The 19,360-nt window shown below is 35.7% G+C and overlaps 1 protein-coding gene across 1 annotated transcript; it reads right to left on the bottom strand.

Annotated features, from left to right (window-relative positions):
- Window positions 1–46: 46 nt before the first annotated feature.
- On the bottom strand, window positions 47–18,976 carry hspbap1 (hspb associated protein 1). Its single transcript, XM_073846307.1, has 7 exons — window positions 18,766–18,976; window positions 16,614–16,798; window positions 12,837–12,973; window positions 9,915–10,086; window positions 4,749–4,832; window positions 4,496–4,606; window positions 47–568 (listed from the first exon to the last, which is right to left on the bottom strand). The coding sequence occupies exons 1-7, from the start codon at window positions 18,944–18,946 to the stop codon at window positions 65–67; spliced, it is 1,374 nt and encodes a 457-aa protein (XP_073702408.1). The 5' UTR covers window positions 18,947–18,976; the 3' UTR covers window positions 47–64.
- Between the last annotated feature and the right edge of the window lie 384 nt (window positions 18,977–19,360).

Genomic DNA, 19,360 nt, shown 5'->3' with positions numbered 1-19,360 from the left:
TGATGGATTACAAAAAAAATATATATATATATAATGGGATCTTTTACTGTTCATCTCGTACAAATTAAGAGTGAAGTTCTTTTTGTCGACACATGATTAGCTTTGAAACTAAAGAGATGACATCGGGGTGTACCAGGAACTGGAGCATGTCATTGGTGGATATGTGCAAACCACCACCACCTCCTCCTCCTCCTGAGGTTTCTGGACTCTCTACTTCCTGACTCAAGTTTTGAAGAAGTTCATTTGCACTTCGTGATTCGTCTTCATCTTGGGATGTACTTTGACACTGTGATGGGTCATTGTACCTGTAGCAAGGTGTGTCCTTGGGGCAGGTGCATTTGGGTTTGTGAGCCAAATTAACAGGAATGAGATGAGGTCCAAAGGGAACCATGAAGGAAAGCGATGTTGGAGTCTTTAACAGTCCGCTGGAGTCTCGTTTTCCCATCTCTGCTCCAGGGTGATCTATAAGTGAGCCCATGCCAGCAGTATCGTCTTTTCTTTTGTCCATACAGGCCTTTACCGCTAAGTTCAAATACTGCATGTTTTCATCATGTAAAGAAACTCCATCCTAAGAAACAACAATCAAGACGACACACTGTACTGTACTGTGCAGTTAAGCTATTTCGATCAAAAATTAAAATTCTGTCACTTTTGGCATTCCAAACCCATACAGTATTTAACCTGCTTCTCATACAAAACTATAATATGGCTTAAGAAGACCTGTAGTGCACAAATCATATCACCGTCTGCAGAGATACTTCAAAATGTCTCCTTTTTGTCATGATAAAACAGTTGTGTTTAAATTTAGGTGGGGGTGAATAAATAGACCAATTTAGAGTAGACGTCACAGTAACGTCACGTGCAGCTGTGGGTGCATAGTGGTTGCAGAAAAGCACAGATAACAAGTGGAGGTAAATGGGTAGAATCCATGGAATAAGAAAAAAAATCGAAATGCAAATAATTTTTATAGAATACTGTTGTCAAAGACACCATTTGAAGCTAAACACAGACCATTTAGACGGACATACTATGGATGAAAACTGCTATGATTACTTCACTTTTAAAGCATAAATTTGATTTAAACAATAGGTCTACATAATATTCACAAATGCTGTATATAGTGGATGTATTAGCCTTACAGCTACAGCATGAAATATTATTTAAATCTGTTACTATTAACATTTTTCCATAATCATTTATTTTATTTTACAATTCGGACTATTTTTCTCTCGCAAATGCACATTTATATCTCCTAATTTGGACTTTATAACCTAATTTAACTCCAAAATAGTGAGTTTTCTGCCAGCAGATAGGCTTTACTCATAAACATTATCCCTGTTTCGGATCTGTAAGACTATCCTACTATCTAATGTCAATTTTGTTGAATAACAGTGCTTATTGGTAATCACTAATCAATGACATCTAATCAATAAAATCTATCTTCTTTTTTAAATCAAACTATTTAGTACTGTATCCGTGTAATTCTCTAGCTGTAAAGGCTCCTGGGTTTTTGCGCACGCATCCTGAATGTTTACAAACCTATAATTGGTCTATACTGACATCTTTATTTATTGTAATAATATTCTCAAATGCTATTTGTTTAATTCCAGATAACAAGCAACTTATTCATAACAGGCCACTGACATGAGTCACACTGCACAGCATTGCTGTGATATTTTCAGATTCCATAGTATAAAATGTGTATATACTATGGGATGATTTTAGACTCGAATTGATTAATAGATTCACACACAACTGTATGCATCTTACAAACCACAAAAAAATGCCTTTTAATTTGAGTCTGTGTAATTCGAGATTAAAGGATAACTATTGCCAAAATGCAACCTGGGCTGTTTTTTTTTACTGTAAACGAGACAAACATATACCTAAAAGCATAATTACGACAAACGAGCCGTTTTTGAGATTGACCGTGATTTTGTTTTGTTTTCAATGGCTGGTGAATGGGAGTACTAGGGGCATAACTTTGAGCGCATCAAAATCAATATTTTTACAACACTAAGAAGGCTCGACACACCATGAAACTTTGCTCGAAGTATCGCCTGGGTCTCTACACATGAATTCGAGCATTGAGAACATTGTTTGTGTACACAGAGTTTACTAAAAAGAAAGGTTTTGAACAACTCACTTACACTGTTTGGGTTTCCGCTCGCAGCCATCTTGCGAGTCAAGAAGTGTCGATATTCGAATGCGAATGAATGGACTCCATAGGACGAAATATTGGGCTCATATGAGGCTCTTTTTACAACTAGAAGGGTAATATTGTTTTTCACTTGCGACAAAACAACGAATTAGCCGTGCATTTATATGGAAATATGCTTTAGGAGCCATCCATCCTCGCATTCGGAGATCGACACCTCTTGACTGGCAAGACGGCCGTGAGCGGAAACCCAAACAGTGTGAGTGAGTTGTTTAAAAACTTTCTTTTTAGTAAACTCTGTGTACACAATGTTCTCAATGCTCGAATTCATGTGTAGAGACCCAGGCGATACTTCGAGCAAAGTTTCATGGTGTGTCGAGCCTTCTTAGTGTTGTAAAAATATCGATTTTGATGCGCTCAAAGTTATGCCCCTAGTACTCCCATTCACCGGCCATTGAAAACAAAACAAAATCACGGTCAATCTCAAAAATGGCTCATTTGTCGTAATTATGCTTTTAGATATATGTTTGTCTCGTTTACAGTAAAAAAAAAACAGCCCAGGTTGCATTTTGGCAATAGTTATCCTTTAAATGATCATGCAGCAATTTATACAAACACAGACATAAAAATGTTCTGTTCTGCATTAATATATCATAAATTGCTCATGCAAAAAGGATTCTGTGTATTTGTGGATCAGGTGACACGTGTGCATTAATTGACAACTTGTTCAAGTCAATCTTGTTCAGTTCATTTCAGTAAGCCTATTATTTATTATGTAGACCAGGCTTTGTACTTAACACGCTTTCCACAAAAAAAATGGTCGTCTTCAATCGAAAAATCATGAGCAAATACGTTCTTGGCCCGAGCTCAGGCTGAACAGCACGGATTGTACTACGAGCTATTTTAACCACTAGATGTATCTAGGCTATATGTCTGGTTGACAGTGTTTTATTCTGATAATGAACAAGCTGCAATGCCGTGGAGTGTCGGCGCTATGGAAATTACTAGTAAGATACATGCATAAAATGAAGTACATGGTTAATTGTACGTGAATCTATTAATCAATTTGAGTCTAAAATCATCCCATAATATACTGGCGAAAAAAATATATATACATTGATGTTTTTCTAGTTTGTCAGTTTAGAGACATGACATTTAAGTGTCTAACTTGCTCTACTCCATCAAAACTATCTACATGGAATATTTATACTTTTTAAAAAGAATTTGTCAATCTGCATAAATTACCAAAACCCGACAAGGACAAAAATGAAATGCCAACCAGTTCACCAAAAATATACACTACCATTCAAAATGTGGAGTCCGTGGTGCTTTTTTATTAATTTGAAGAAGCCTTTTATGCTAAAGGCTCTTTCTTTCTTACTTCTAATCAAAAATACAGTAAAAACAGCAATATTGTGAAATATTATAATATTTTGAGATGTAATGTATACTTGTGATGGCAAAGCTGATTTTCAGCAGTCATTACTATAGTCTTCAGTGTCACGATCTATCAGAAATGATTCTAATATGCTGATTTGGTGCTTAAGAAACACTTCCTAGTTAATATTTTTGTGTAAACTGTCATTTTATTTTTTAGGATTCTTTGTAACATTTATTTGAAATTGAAATTTTTTGAACACAATGCTTTACTGTAATCCTTAAGTATTAATTTATTTCACACACACACACACACACACACACACACACACACACACACACACACACGGTTTACATGTTTTATGGGGACATTCCATAGGCGTAATGGTTTTTATACTGTACAAACCGTACTTTCTATCGCCCTAACCCTACCCTACACCTAAACCTAGCCCTCACAGGAGATTGTGCACACTTTTACTTCATCAAAAAAACTCATTGTGCATGATTTATAAGCCTGTTTCCTCATGGGGACCTGAGAAATGTCCCCACAAGGTCAAAATCTACTGGTATTACTATCCTTGTGGGGACATTTGGTCCCCACAACGTGATGAATACCAGGTACACACACACACACACACACACACACACACACACACACACACACACACACACACACACAAAAAACTACACTACATTCATCTGACATTTTTAAATATAATCCTGATGTTGGAAAAAAGAGATGCGTTTCCAATATATAATATTGGAAATAAATAACTGATTAAACTGGCACTCTCTGTAGAACAAAAGTAATCGTCTTTTCAAGTTAAATAAACGTTCTTTCAATAACTAGGGTTTTGTTGTAAAACGGAGAACGTTAATTGCCTTTACAGAGAATTTAGACCAGTTTGCCAATAAACATTTTCTCTTATGCATTTTGTCTGTGTGTGCTGGAGTGAATACCTCAGTTGGATTGAGCCAGTGGTCGTTGTTGTCTAAACTGGGGGTGCTTTTGAGGGCACACACTATGGTCTTAGTGAGAGCTTCTCCTACCCTGGCTTCATCGTCAGTGTCCTATGGCACAACAAGAAATACAACCTGGTCATTTCAGCATTATTTTAAGAAGAAAAGCAATGATATTATATTTGTAGTAGCACTGTGATAAAACTTGTGTTTTACAACAGAAATACTCCAGCAGAGCCATAAAGCGTCTTACCATCTCAATCCAGGAGTTCACACTGACAGTCACTGGATCCACTGACTCCACATAGTGCCACCAGTGTCTGGGGACAAACAGAACCTGGTGAAAAACAACAGTGGTCAGTCAAAACTCTGCAGATATTAATAGCACATCAAAAATTCATATGAATTTCAGATGTTCTTAGTATTTGTGGAACCAAATAGCAGCAATCAAGCTGCATCAACTACAAAAACTGATGATCACCTTCTCCAGAATGAAGAATGAAATCAGAATATATATACTTAAATACTATTTACCACCAGGTGGCAGCTGTGCTCTATGGGTCACAAAAAAAAAAAAATCAATAACCTAGCAATATATATGGGACTAGATGGGATCAATCGATTTTCACATGCAGTGGTTTTTAATCTATAACAAAGTAAATAACAAAGGAGTAAACAAACGTTCAGCCAAATGTCAGAAACAGATCCATGGAAATGATGACAGACACAGAGTTAGAAGCTCATGGAGTAGATTGACTTGGAAGTAATGTGCTACTTTAATCAAAGGAGAATATTTGAGAGGTTTTACTATTTAGAAAGTATTTATGAATAATTTTAATATTTTCATTTTCAATTTTGTTAAAGTTATAGTAATTGTGTTATCTGCTTTTAATATTTACAATATTTTAAAGAAATTCCAACATTTATCTTTAAATTATTTTGTAGTTTTAGTAATTTTATTAGTAGAAAAAGCCACATTTCTAATTTTCTTTTTTTTAATGTTTTTAAACAGTCAATGAAATGTTATTTTATTTTATAATTCATTAAAGTCTCTTCTGCACACCAAGCCTGCATTTATTTGATCCAAAGTACATCAAAAAGGTTATTTTACTATTTAAAATAACTATTTCTATTTGAATATATTTTAAAATGTGATTTATTCCTGTGATTGCAAAGCTGATTTTTTTTGCATCATTACTCTAGTCACATGATCGTTCAGAAATCATTCTAATATTCTGATTTGCTGCTCGAAAAACTTTATTATTATGTTGAAAACAGCTGTAGATTTTTTTCCAGGTTTCTTTGTTGAATAGAAAGTTCAGAAGAACAGCATTTATTTGAAATAGAAATCTTTTGTAACTTCATAAATGTCTTTATCATCACTTTTGATCAATTTAAAACATCCTTGCTAAATAAAAGTATTAATTTATTTCCCTCAAAAAATTACAAATCCAACCTTTTGAATGGTATAATGTAAATATAATATTACAAATGCTTTTTATTTCAGATGAATTATGATCTTTGGATCTTTCTATTTATCAAAGAATCCTGAAAAAAAATGTACTCGGCTATTTTAGATATTGATGATAATAAAAAAATGAATTCTTGAACAGCAAGTCGGCATATTAAAATGATTTCTGAAGGATCATGTGACACTAAAGACTGGAGTAATGATGCTGAAAATTCAGCTTTGATCACAGGAATAAATTACATTTTAAAATATATTTAAAGAGAAAATAGTAAAATTGTAAAAATATTTTTAAATTGTACTCTTTTTCTGTACTTCGGATCAAATAAATACAGAGTTGGTGAGCAAAAGACTAATTTAAAAACACTACAAATCTTACTGTTCAAAAACTTTTGACTGGCAGTTTTAGTTAACAAAAACAAAACTGGTTTGCTAATACTGTGGATCAAGAATATAAATATATTCATGGCAGTTGCATAACACATCTGTCCTTCACAATACAAGATAACAGTAAATATGAATGCACTAAATGTAAATTGCATCCTGAATAATTCAAAATGGCTTTTTCCACTGTAGTGAACACATACATCAGAGTGTTAAAACATTTTTACTAACATTCCAGAACTCAATGTACACTGCAAATAACAAAAGTTCTTCTGGTGATTTTTTTCCCCTTGTATTTGCGGTGAGAGGCAGTGGAGCAGTGTTAGCTCTCTCAGAGAATAGAAGTTTGTGTCTCTGGCCTTCATTAGTATGCTGTGAAAAGTGTGAGTGCTCCCGGAGAGTACGCTCGCTGTGTTGGACCGCCGCTAATTGCCTTGCCACCGTCTCGCCTCTCAAAGAGCTTGATCAGAGAGGTTTCACACACGCTGCTGGAATCTGAAGGAGGGGGATGTGCTACAAAACACACACAGCTTTATTCTGCTGCTGTCTGATTCATCTACAAACTGCTAAAATGCACAGATAGCAGACCATTTGTTGTGATACAGGATCCAAAAAGACACTCAGGGAATGTTATATTGAATGTTTTGGAAACATACCAGCAATAACATCACTCAACAGTCATTTATGGCCAAATCTTGACTAAATCTGATTTATCATCTATCTGAGAAAGTCTTTCTTTAGCTTATGACTACACTTTTGAAATGAGTTTGTGGTAGTTGTTAGTTAGTTGTTCCCTTGTTTGTTCTGAACAGTCAAATCTTGCAGGTTCCACAAATTCTTTGGTTTTTCAGCATTTTTGTGAATTTGAACCCTTTCCAGCAATGACTGTATGATTTTGAGAACCATCTTTGCACACTGAGGACAACTGAGGGACTCATATGCAACTGTTATAGAAGGTTCAAATGCTCACTGATGCTCCAGAAGGAATCACAATGCATTAAGAGCCAGAGGTGAAAACTTTTTGAACAGAATGCAGATGTGTAGCTACATTTTTCTTATTTTGCCTAAATATAATATTTTTGTCATTTAGTACTACCCTTCAGAAGCAACAGAAAAAAACATAGATGTTTCCCAGAAGACAAAATAAGTTAAATTTATCCTGATCTTCAAATTGCAAAAGTTTTCACCCCCCGACTCTTAATGTTTCGTGTTTCCTTCTGGATCATCAGTAAGTTTGAACCTTCTGTAATAGTTGCATATGAGTCTTTCAATTGTCCTCAGTGTGCAAAGATGAATCTCAAAATCATACAGCCATTGTTGGAAAGGGTTCAAATACACAAAAATGCTGAAAAACCAAAGTATTTGTGGGACCTGAAGGATTTTTCCTGAAGAACAGCCGGCAGTTTAACTGTTCAGGACAAACAAGGCACTCATGAACTATATATAAAAAAAAAAAAAAAAAAAACTCATGAACTAAAAAAAAAAAAATCAGCTGTGGATCATTCAGGTAACAACACAGTATTAAGAATCAAGTGTATGTAAACTTTTGAACAGGGTCATTATGAATTCAACTATTATTATAATATGCATTTTTTATGGTTCCTCTTATTTTGGTAAAATAATTAACATTTAGCAAATTCTGTAAGGTGTATGAAAACTTTTGACCTCAACTAGTGTAACGGTAAATATTCCAGAAAAAAGGTTGGTGGTACCATTTTTGTCACTATGTTGGGTTTATACTGTCATAAAATTATAAATTAATTATGGGTAAGGGTAAAAGGTAATCCCCTCGGTTATTTCAGTATTTTTACATACTATTGTAAAATTTTAACTGTGTTAAAAAAGTGGCATGTCCAAAATTATTCATACCCTTCTCAATAATCAATAGAAAAGCCTTTATTGGCTATTTTCAATCTGGTTTTCGCCCTCTACATAGTACTGAAACTGCGCTTGTAAAGGTAGTGAATGATCTACTGCTTTCTGGTGATTCAGGTTCCTTGCCTATATTACTGCTACTTGATCGCAGCTCTGCCTTCGATACTGTATCCCATGATTTACTTATTTCTCGTCTGTCTGATCTGGGCATTTCTGGTACTGCTCTTTCTTGGTTCTCTTCATATCTCTCAGATAGACAATTCTACATTTCTGTTAAGGATTTTCGATCGCCCACTGTCCCCCTGAAGCGAGGCGTTCCCCAGGGATCTGTACTAGGCCCACTATTATTCGCAATTTACCTAATCTCACTTGGTCTGATCTTACAAGGTCATGGTCTAAACTATCACTTTTATGCAGACGACATTCAACTCTATTCTATCTGTACACCTACTCCATCCGCCCAAATTGATAAAATCTCTGCTTGTGTGAAGGACATCAAAGATTGGCTTAACTTAAATTTTCTGCAACTTAATATGGACAAAACGGAGATCATTTTCAGTTTCTCCTGTGAGATTGCTGGCTCTCACATCAAAACATCTACCTCTGTCAAAAATTTAGGTGTAATCTTTGACTCCACACTCTCCTTTCAGTCTCACATTAAATCTGTCACTAAATCTGCATTCTTCCATTTACGTCGTATTGCCCAACTGCGTCCCTTCATCAGTAACAAAGATGCTGAAACTGTCGTTCATGCATTTGTCTCATCACGCATTGATTTCTGTAATGCCCTCTTCATTGGTCTACCTGCCAGCTCCATCTCCAGATTACAATACATTCAACATTCTGCGGCTAGAATACTCACTCATACCAAACGTTCTGCTCATATAACCCCAATATTGTATGACCTTCATTGGCTCCCAGTTGCATACCGTATCAAATTCAAAATTCTCCTCCTTGCTTTTAAATCCATAAATGGCCTAGCTCCCTCTTATCTTTGTAATATGCTTGCCCCCTACATCCCCACTCGATCACTACGTTCCTCTGATTCTGGCCTTCTTGCTGTCCCTCGGTACCGCCTCTCTTCAATGGGGGCACCCAAACTCTGGAACTCTCTACCATGCTCACTCCGTTCTGTTAATAATATCTCAGAATTTAAATCTTTACTCAAAACTCACTTGTTTTCTGAATGCTATACCTCTAATTTGATAAACTGACCATTTTGTTTGATCAATCTGTACTCTCCATATCTGTCTCTTAGGTCTTGTCTTGTATTTCCAGTTTGTTATATTTGACTTCTTGTACGTTTGTTAACCTAATGTTTCTCTACTGATTGTGGTTTCTTTCAAAGTCTGTTCGTATTATCTCGTCTTTGTTACATTCATTGTAAAGTGTCCTTGAGCTCTGGAAAGGCGCTATATAAATACAAATTATTATTATTATTATTATTATTATTATTATTATTACAGCAATCAAACGCTATTTCAGTATTTTTACATACTATTTTAAAATTAAATAATGGTTTGAATTTTTTAGATTTTCAGTTTTTATTTTAATTTTAGTTTAAGTTTGGGTAATTTTGTTTTGTGTTTTTGTAATTTTTAAGATTCTAGGATGCACTGGATACACCAAATTTGTAGGTGTGTCCAAAACTTGTGACAGGAAGTGTGTTAAAAAAATGCCATATCGGCCTACCTGACCAGGCTGCAGAATGACGGTGTGAACTCGAGCTCTTTTGAAAGCTGGGAACTTCTTCAGGTCAGGTTGGACCACACTGACCTGGCTGAACACGCTGGACTCCTCATATGGTATACGTGTTGGGTAGAGACAGTGTGTGTCATCGGGAGGAAAGAGATGCCACCGTTTTCTGGAGAATGAATGACGTTATTAATATATCATTGAAAATTTGAGCACAAATCAGTCAAATATTTCACTATGTTATAGAAACTGCCAAAGTTTTTGGAGGGCTTGACCAGAATTGTCAGAATTAGTCAAAAAAATGTAGTGTGTTTACTTCTGGCGCCAACCAAGCAACTGCCATTGAGATTTGCCATTACAGATTTCTTTTAAGTATCATGGACCTCCTCGTAAGAGATATTATACAATACTGCCATTTCTGTGGCAGTCTATCTTGACATGAGGAGTCTCAATAAGCAATTACAGAGACAAGACAAGCTCCACAGAGAGATAAGATGAAGGAGGAGGTTCTTCATTGTCAGGTTTATCTTCTTTCAATGGAGCAAATAACAAATCTCAATAGGTGTTCACATCACTACACTTTCCGTTTCTCATTTGCTCTTTCGAATGCAGAGGAAAAATAGCTTTTCTTTCAGCAGCTCAGGATTGGATCAGCAACCCTAACATAAGACAAGATAGAGCTCTTGTCAATATTTGAAGGAATTACACGTTGTTGCTCTAAACCAGGGGTGCTCAATCCTGTTCCTGGAGATCTACCATCCTACAAAGTTCAGCTCCAACCCTCATTAAACACACCTGAACCAGCTAATTAATCTCATAGACAGCACTTGATAATTACAGACAGCTGTGTTGGAGCAGGGCTGGAACTAAAATCTGCAGGTAGGTAGATCTTTAGGAACAGGATTGAGCACCCCTGCTCTAAACCATATTCTTAGCATAAGCCAAATTGGCAGTTTTGCCTGGGGCTCATCTTGTTCAGTGGCCTATTGACAGCCGGTCATCAAAAGCTAGTTTCATCTAGTCAAACCATAAAATCAAGGGTTCATGCTGGCGCACAGAAATACAATAACATAGCAGTGTTATGGGCTCTCGTTTATTAAATGTTGACATTCACCCCCTGAAATTGATTTTCAGGGGCACTTATGAGGGCATATTGTTTCTAACATATGTCAAATACTTCAATTGAATTTACTGCCTACTACATGACAGATTTCACTGAAACAGGTGTCTTGAGAAATCACACCTGTCTCTATGACAGCTCTAGGATCTGTAAATAGAAAAAAAAGTCTAAATCTAACATTCTCTGACTGTCTTTTACACAACATGGATTGGTGAGAATAAACTAAAGCTAAAACCATTAAAAACTTCTTTTGTTAACTTAAACATTTGCAAAGGCCAAGCAGGCTTTTGTGTGCCTTATCTGGAGAAGTGGTGTCCTGATATGGTCTTATAGCCCTTTCCTGACTTGTGAGCAGCCACAATGCGCAGTCGCAGGTCCTCAGTGAGCTCCTTTGTCTTAGCCATGACTGTCCACAAACCAACAGCAGAGAGCTTCTGTTTTTCACCTGTTGAGTTGATTAAAACAGCTGTTCCCAATGAATCAGGGTAATTAGGGTGCTTTAGAACAGCTTGAACTATTTGGAATGGTATAGAACTTTGGATTTTCCCATAGACTGTGACAGTTTGCAAAGGGTATGAATAATTTTGGACATGCCACTTTTTGTTCAAATGTAAGTAAAAGCTGAGAAATATTTTTTTCCACAATGATGCCTCGTGTACATCGTCTTATTATCTTTTGGGAGAAGCCTGTGTCATTTCCGGTCAAAAAAAAAAAACTTGCTGGTTGAATAAAAGTAACTTTAGGTCAGAATTTGCCAGGGGTATGAATCAATTCGGCTTGACTGTATATGAATAAATGCAATAACAAAATATACATTTTACATGAAAACTTTTAAAAAAAACAGGTTAAAGTTAAAGTAATTTAATCTAGTATAAAATAAAAGCTGAAATAAAATAAAATGTACATTTTACATACAAGCCTTACATGGTTAAGTTAAATAAAATTACTAAAACTAAAAAGGAAATAAAAATCATTGAAAGCGAAATAGAAACATGCAAAAACCTAATAAAAATGACAAAAGCATATTAATGACTAAAAAACGAAATACTAATTTACACTGAAAACTTGAATATAAAAATAAAAAAGCTATTTTTCATTTCAGTTTGTATAAAAAAGCTGAAATTAAATAAAATGTGAATTTTACATGAAAACCTAAGAAATGTTACGTTTAAGTTAAAAGGAATAACTACAACTAAAACAGAAATAAAAATAAATTGAAGATATATAATTAAAAATATGAATAAATGCAATAACAACATATACATTTTAAATAAAAAACTTTAAAAGATATAATATATAAACCTAATAAAATGACAAAAGCAAACATTACTGCAAACATTAATGTTTAAGTTAAAGTAACTTAATCTAGTCTGTTTTAAGTAATTTCAGCTTGTTTAAATGTACAAGAAAACTTTTTTTTTAATTTTATATCAAAACATTCAAAAATCTTGCTTGCTTAATTTAAAGTAATTTCAGCTTGTATAAAATAAAAGATTAAATTAAATAAAATGTAAATTTCACATGAACACTTTAAGTTAAATAAAATTACTAAAAATAAATGAAAGCTAGACAAATGACAAAATCACATTAATGACTAAAAACTAAATACTAATTTAAACTAAAAACGTGAATATAAAAATAAAAAGCTAATTCAAAATATTAATAAATACAGCAAAAATACATTTAAAAAAATACTAAAATAACACTGATTAAAATGGAATAATGTTAGTACTGATGTTTGTCACTTTTGGTGGCATTTTTGTCCCAAAATTTGGGTAATTCTTGAATCTGGTTCTTACCTTCCTTGGATCTGGAAGACAAGATTGCAACCATAAGAGTCAAGATGACATGGAGTGTTGGCACCCTGTGTCCCAACCCAAAGTGTGCTGTCTCGTCCATCTCTGCCGGGAAAGCCAAAGTCGGACCAAACCACATCCTGCAGTTATAATGTTTGTGTTTACCAAGAGCAAAAAAACTATTTGATCGCCCACTGATGGCAATTCTTTTCAATATAACAAACAAGAAGCACTCCGAGATGCTGCCCTTGAAGGTAGATAATGAAACCATTACTATGTCCAAGGGACTGAAAATGAGATGGTATGTAATCAAGCCCTCAGCAATGTTCAAACTACCCTATTCATCATTTAAGAGAGGCCCTTGTCTGCTCTCGATGCCCTGGCTGGCAGGAAGAATATTGGCACCTCATAAGCATTTATTATACAGTAATTTACAAAAACTGAAAGCTAGAAATAAACATTAGGATATTGTTCCCTTGGCTGGGGTGAACAAAACAAAACAAAATAAATTGGCACGAAATATCATTAAATGGCCACAGAATGACAATGGTGTGCCATAGGATATGTTTTACTGAAATAATAAAACGGCAAGAATTGATTAATTGCTCTTCATATCTATTATTCCTAGTGCTGTGATAAATTTTCATGAGATGTTGTAACAACTGTAGGCTAATAAACAGTTTCAGAGAGCTCATAAAATAAAGGTAAGCATCCTCAGGAGACAAGGCAATACATACTAATGAATATTCGACTGTGTTTATTGATAAAAGCTGATGTCATTGACGTGCCCCGTGTGCTGTAGAGCGCCACTTCATGAAAAATTGCTCGCTCTCAAGCATAACTGGCATGTGGAAAAAGGCAAATGGGTTAATATGGTGCTTGATGAGGTCTGAGAGTATGATTGATGGCGGGTGAAAATGAAAATAGTAGTGTCTTGTCCATTTATTTTATTTAAATGGGGCTCATTTTAGCACTCATAAAAACTTTCCAAAATATAGAGTTTAATAAATTATAAAATATACAGTGCCTTGCGGAAGTATTCATACCTCAGATTTTTTTTTCTTTTTCACATTTTGTTATGTTGCTACCTTATGATAAACTGCTTTAAATTACTTTTTCCCACATCATTCTACAATCAATACACCATAATGGCAAAGCAAAAAACTAGTTTTTAACATCTTTGCAAATTTATTAAAAATAAACAATTGAAATGATTCCATTGCATAAGTATTATCCCCTTATCTAGAACAGTTGAAATTTAACTAAGGAGCATTCATGTCGCTTGTACATGTCACTGCACTTCAAATGGAGTTATCCTGTGGCAAATTCAATTGAATTAGTAGGAGTTGGAAAGACAAACATCTTAATAAAAAGGTCTAACAGCTTGAAAATGCATATCAGGGCAAAAACCAAGCCCTGGGGTAAAAAGAACTGCCTGTAGAACTCAGAAACATGATTGCATTAAGCCACACATCTGGGAAAGAGTTCAGAAAAAATTCTGCTGCATTGAAGGTTCACAGAAGCATGTAGTCTCCATTACCCTTAAAAGAAGTAGTTTGAAACAACTAGGGCTCTTCCTAGGGCTGGCTTCCTGGCCAAAATGAGCAACTGATGGAGAAGGGCTTTGGTTAGAGTGGTGACCAAAATCTTGATGGTCACTCTAGTTGAGCTCCATGATCATATATGCAGATAGGGGAGACCTACAGTCGTGGCCAAAAGTTTTGAGAATTACATAAATATTGGAAATTGGAAAAGTTGCTGCTTAAGTTTTTATAATAGCAATTTGCATATACTCCAGAATGTTATGAAGAGTGATCAGATGAATTGCATAGTCCTTCTTTGCCATGAAAATTAACTTAATCCCGAAAAAACTTTCCACTGCATTGTTAAGAAGACTTCAGGGCGTCCAAGAAAGTCCAGCAAGCGCCAGGATCGTCTCCTAAAGAGGATTCAGCTGCGGGATCGGAGTGCCACCAGTGCAGAACTTGCTCAGGAATGGCAGCAGGCAGGTGTGAGCGCATCTGCACGCACAGTGAGGCCAAGACTTTTGGAAGATGGCCTGGTGTCAAGAAGGGTAGCAAAGAAGCCACTTCTCTCCAAAAAAAACATCAGGGACAGATTGATCTTCTGCAAAAAGTATGGCGAATGGACTGCTGAGGACTGGGGCAAAGTCATATTCTCCGATGAAGCCTCTTTCCAATTGTTTGGGGCATCTGGAAAAAGGCTTGTCCGGAGAAGAAAAGGTGAGCGCTACCATCAGTCCTGTGTCATGCCAACAGTAAAGCATCCTGAGACCATTCATGTGTGGGGTTGTTTCTCATCCAAGGGAGTGGGCTCACTCACAATTTAGCCCAAAAACACAGCCATGAATAAAAAATGGTACCAAAACACCCTCCAACAGCAACTTCTTCCAAAAATCCAACAACAGTTTGGTGAAGAACAATGCATTTTCCAGCACGATGGAGCACCGTGCCATAAGGCAAAAGTGATAACTAAGTGGCTCGGGGACCAAAACGTTGACATTTTGGGTCCATGGCCTGGAAACTCCCCAGATCTTAAAACTTGTGGTCAATCCTCAAGAGGCGGAAGGACAAACAAAAACCCACTAATTCTGACAAATTCCAAGAAGTGATTATGAAAGAATGGGTTGCTATCAGTCAGGATTTGGCCCAGAAGTTGATTGAGAGCATGCCCAGTCGAATTGAAGAGGTCCTGAAAAAGAAGGGCCAACACTGCAAATACTGACTCTTTGCATAAATGTCATGTAATTGACGATAAAAGCCTTTGAAACGTATGAAGTGCTTGTAATTATATTTCAGTACATCACAGAAACAACTGAAACAAAGATCTAAAAGCAGTTTAGCAGCAAACTTTGTGAAAACTAATATTTGTGTCATTCTCAAAACTTTTGGCCACGACTGTACAGAAGGACAAACATCACTGCAACACTCCACCGATCTGGGCTTTATGGTAGTGTGGCAAGACTCAAAAGAAAAGACCTCAGTGAAGGCACATAAGGGAACACAATCAGAATTAGCAAAAAAGCATCTAAAGACCCCTCAGACTTTTAAGAAACAAAATTCTCTGGTCTGATGAACCTCAATTCCAAGCATCATGTATGGAGGAAGCCAGGCACTGCTCATCACCTAGAGAGTAGTACCATCATAAAAGTAAGTGTGCTGGTAGCAGCCTCGTGCTGTGGGGCTGTTTTTCAGTGGCAAGGACTGGGGGACTCAACACAGCAAAATATAGAGATAGCTTTAAAGAAAACCCAGTCCAGAGCATTCAGAACCTCAGACTGGGCAGAAGGTTCACCTTCCAACACAACAATGACCCTAAGCACACAAGAAGAGTGGCTTATTGACAACTCTGTGAATGTCCTTAAGTGGCCCAGTCAGAGCCTGGGCTTGAACCCAAACAAATATGAAGAAACCTGAAAATGTGCATCTGTCCCCATCCAACTTGACAGAGTTTGAGAGGTGAGGGAAAGAATGGCAGATAATTGCCAAATGCTGATGAGCAAAGCTTGTTGCATCATACCAAAAAGACTGTAAAGGTGCCTCAGCTAAGTACTGAGTTAAGGGTATGAATACTTATGCAACGTACTTGTTTCAGTATTTTATTTTTAATAAATTTACGAAGTTGTGACAATTCTTTTTTTGCTTTGTCATAATGGTGTATGGGGTGTAGACTGATGTGGAATAAAAGTAATTTAAAGCAGTTTGACATAAGGCTGCAACATAAAACATGAAAAAATGGAAGGGAATAGTCATGGTTTACCTTAAACATTGTCGGTTTGTCCTCAAAAAGCTGGGCAATGTACTTGTAATCAGCATAAGCCCAGAATTCTTTGCAGTGATAGTCAGAAAATGGCCCAGCAAGTGATTCATCTTCATTGGCAGTCCAGGACAGAAACTCTTTAATGGTTGCTTCAATGTAGGAACACTCTGTTTCAAAAAGAGGAGCTGGTGCAAACAAAGCAAAACAAAAGTAAAAAAAAAAATATTTAATGAGCACATTATTTCATAACTGATGACTACATGATTTCAACTGTATAGAGGGTTTTCACAACATGTCATCAATCAGCAATATCAGCGGCACTGAATGTAAACAATGCCACTGAACAGAACGAAACTTCCATATTTTGCTGCTAAAAATGGTCAGTTATTGTCATGTTTTGGGGTGTACTAATTGGTCTGACCTGAAAAAACATTTGGAGTACTATGGAATTATATAAATTATAAAAAATCAAGAAGAAGTGTGCAAAAAACTGTCTGGGGAACAAAAGGTGCTTGTGGTTGGCCAAACTTAACCAGGATTTCCAGGGCAAGAATTTTGACAACATTCACATTTGTTCTTATAATTTCCGGTCAGGTAGGTGAAATATTAGACTAATTTTTAATTAAGACAGATTGTACGTGTCTTTACCACCTATTAACTTTAGTTTATCAAAATATTGCGGCCATTCCTGCTTACTAAGTCCTTCTCTATATGATTTAACAGCTTCCACATGTTTTTTCCATGGTGTAGACAACATAAATTAGCAGAACAACATATTCAGTTGTACATTAACTGTGCAATCCTTGCTGTTGTTTACATCCAAGTATCTCTAATATGGCAGCGCATTCGGATAACTGACCAAACTGTGACATAAGTGCAAACCCTTTATTTATTTAAGAGGCTACTTATATGAAAATGGTTTATTTTTGTTACATACAAAATTATCATCGGTTTGCTTGATTTAAAGTCTTACTTATTACTGAAAATGTTTACAATTTAGAAGTACAGTGTTGTCACAGTTCTCTCACTGCTTGCTATTTCATGTTCACTTCCCATATTTACAGTACATTTCACTTCAGTAAAAAGTCTAACAGTTGTGATGAACTGTCAATTGTTTCCAATGGTTTGCCATAATTTGTCAGAAGTGCCAAAAAACCTGAAGTGGCAAAGCCTCCATTAGTGAAAGGTTTCTGCAAGACTATTACCGTTTCACACTTCTGGCAATTATTTGTCACACTGCTGCAAATGTGTCACAAATTAACTTCAAATTCAATTAAATTCATAAAGTATTCTGAACAGTACAGAACATTCTAAGTACAGAACATGTTTCACATTTTGTTTCTGTACACTTCTAAATTTTACCACGGTTACTGTATTCCTGTCAATAACACCATTACACATAAAACTTTAATTTCTCCAAAATGAAACACAGGCATTCTGTAATTATTATTGTGGCAAATTTCTGAACACAACTGAATTCAAACTGAACACAGGTTTATTTTGATCATATTTAATGTAATTTCCCAGGACACTTAGATTAAATCAAAGAGGAGAAAGTGGGATGCCATATGTGACCCTGGACCACAAAACCAGTCATAAGTAGCAGGCATTTTTGTAGCAATAGCCAACAAAACATTGTATGAGTCAAAATGATTGATTTTTCTTTTATGCCAAAAATTATTAGGATATTAAGTAAATATCACATTCCATTAAGATATTTTGTAAATTTCCCACTGTAAATATATCAAAACCTAATTTTGGATTAGTAATATGCATTGCTAAGAACTTTTTTTGAACTTTAAAGGCGGTTTTCTCAATATTTTAATTTTTTTGCACCCTCAGATTTTAGATTTTCAAATACTTGTATCTTGGCCAAATATTGTCCTATCCTAACAAACCATACATCTTATTAATTCAGCTTTCAGATTACGTATACATCTCAATTAAAAAAATGACCCTTCCGACTGGTTTTGTGGTCCAGGGTCACATATGGGTGTTTTCTCTTCACAAGTAACTAGACAACTTTATAGTAAGCTATAGTTGTCATTTAAATTTAAAAATGAATGTCTTGTTAAAGCTTAAAAATTATGTCCTGGGCAAATGGAAATCTTCTACTCTGTTCACTCTGAGGCTGTTTAATGTTGTGGCTTACCCAAATCCTCAGTCCTTTTCCCAATACGGAATCGAAGCCTGTCTGTAAGGCAAACTGACAGGTGCTCCACAGTCCAATGTAATGCTGGCCAGTCTGTTGTCATGTTGAGAAACACTGCAGGTTTCTGTAGAAACTGGACAATCCTCCTTGACTCTTCTGGGGTGAAGGGTTTTGAAGCCATTCTATATAAAAAAAACAATGTAATGAGGATGAATATAATGAGTGGATTTTGTCTATTACAACATACATGAGAAGCCATTCAGTACTCTTTCAGATAAACTCTAGGGCCTGGTTTCACAGACAGTGCTTAGACTAAGCCAGGATAAGCCCATAGTTCAATTAGGACATTTAAGTAATATTTATAAACATGCTTAGAAAAACACATTACTAGTGAGCATCTTGAGACAAAATAAAGGCACTGATATAATTTAAGATTAGTCAGTGCAAGTTTCTTTTAGCTGAAACAGCTCAGACTTACAATTTAGTCTAGGCTTAAGCCTTGTCTGTGAAACTGGGGGTAGGAGTTTCACTTTAATTCAAAACATAATCACTAGTGACAACTTCATATTAAAATGTACAACACATAGTCAGTACG

Source organism: Garra rufa, chromosome 8 (genome assembly GCF_049309525.1).
Source record: "Garra rufa chromosome 8, GarRuf1.0, whole genome shotgun sequence".
Classification (NCBI taxonomy): Eukaryota; Metazoa; Chordata; class Actinopteri; order Cypriniformes; family Cyprinidae; genus Garra; species Garra rufa.
The sequence above is the reverse complement of the archived record's forward strand: the minus strand, read 5'-3'. Positions and strand labels throughout refer to the sequence as shown.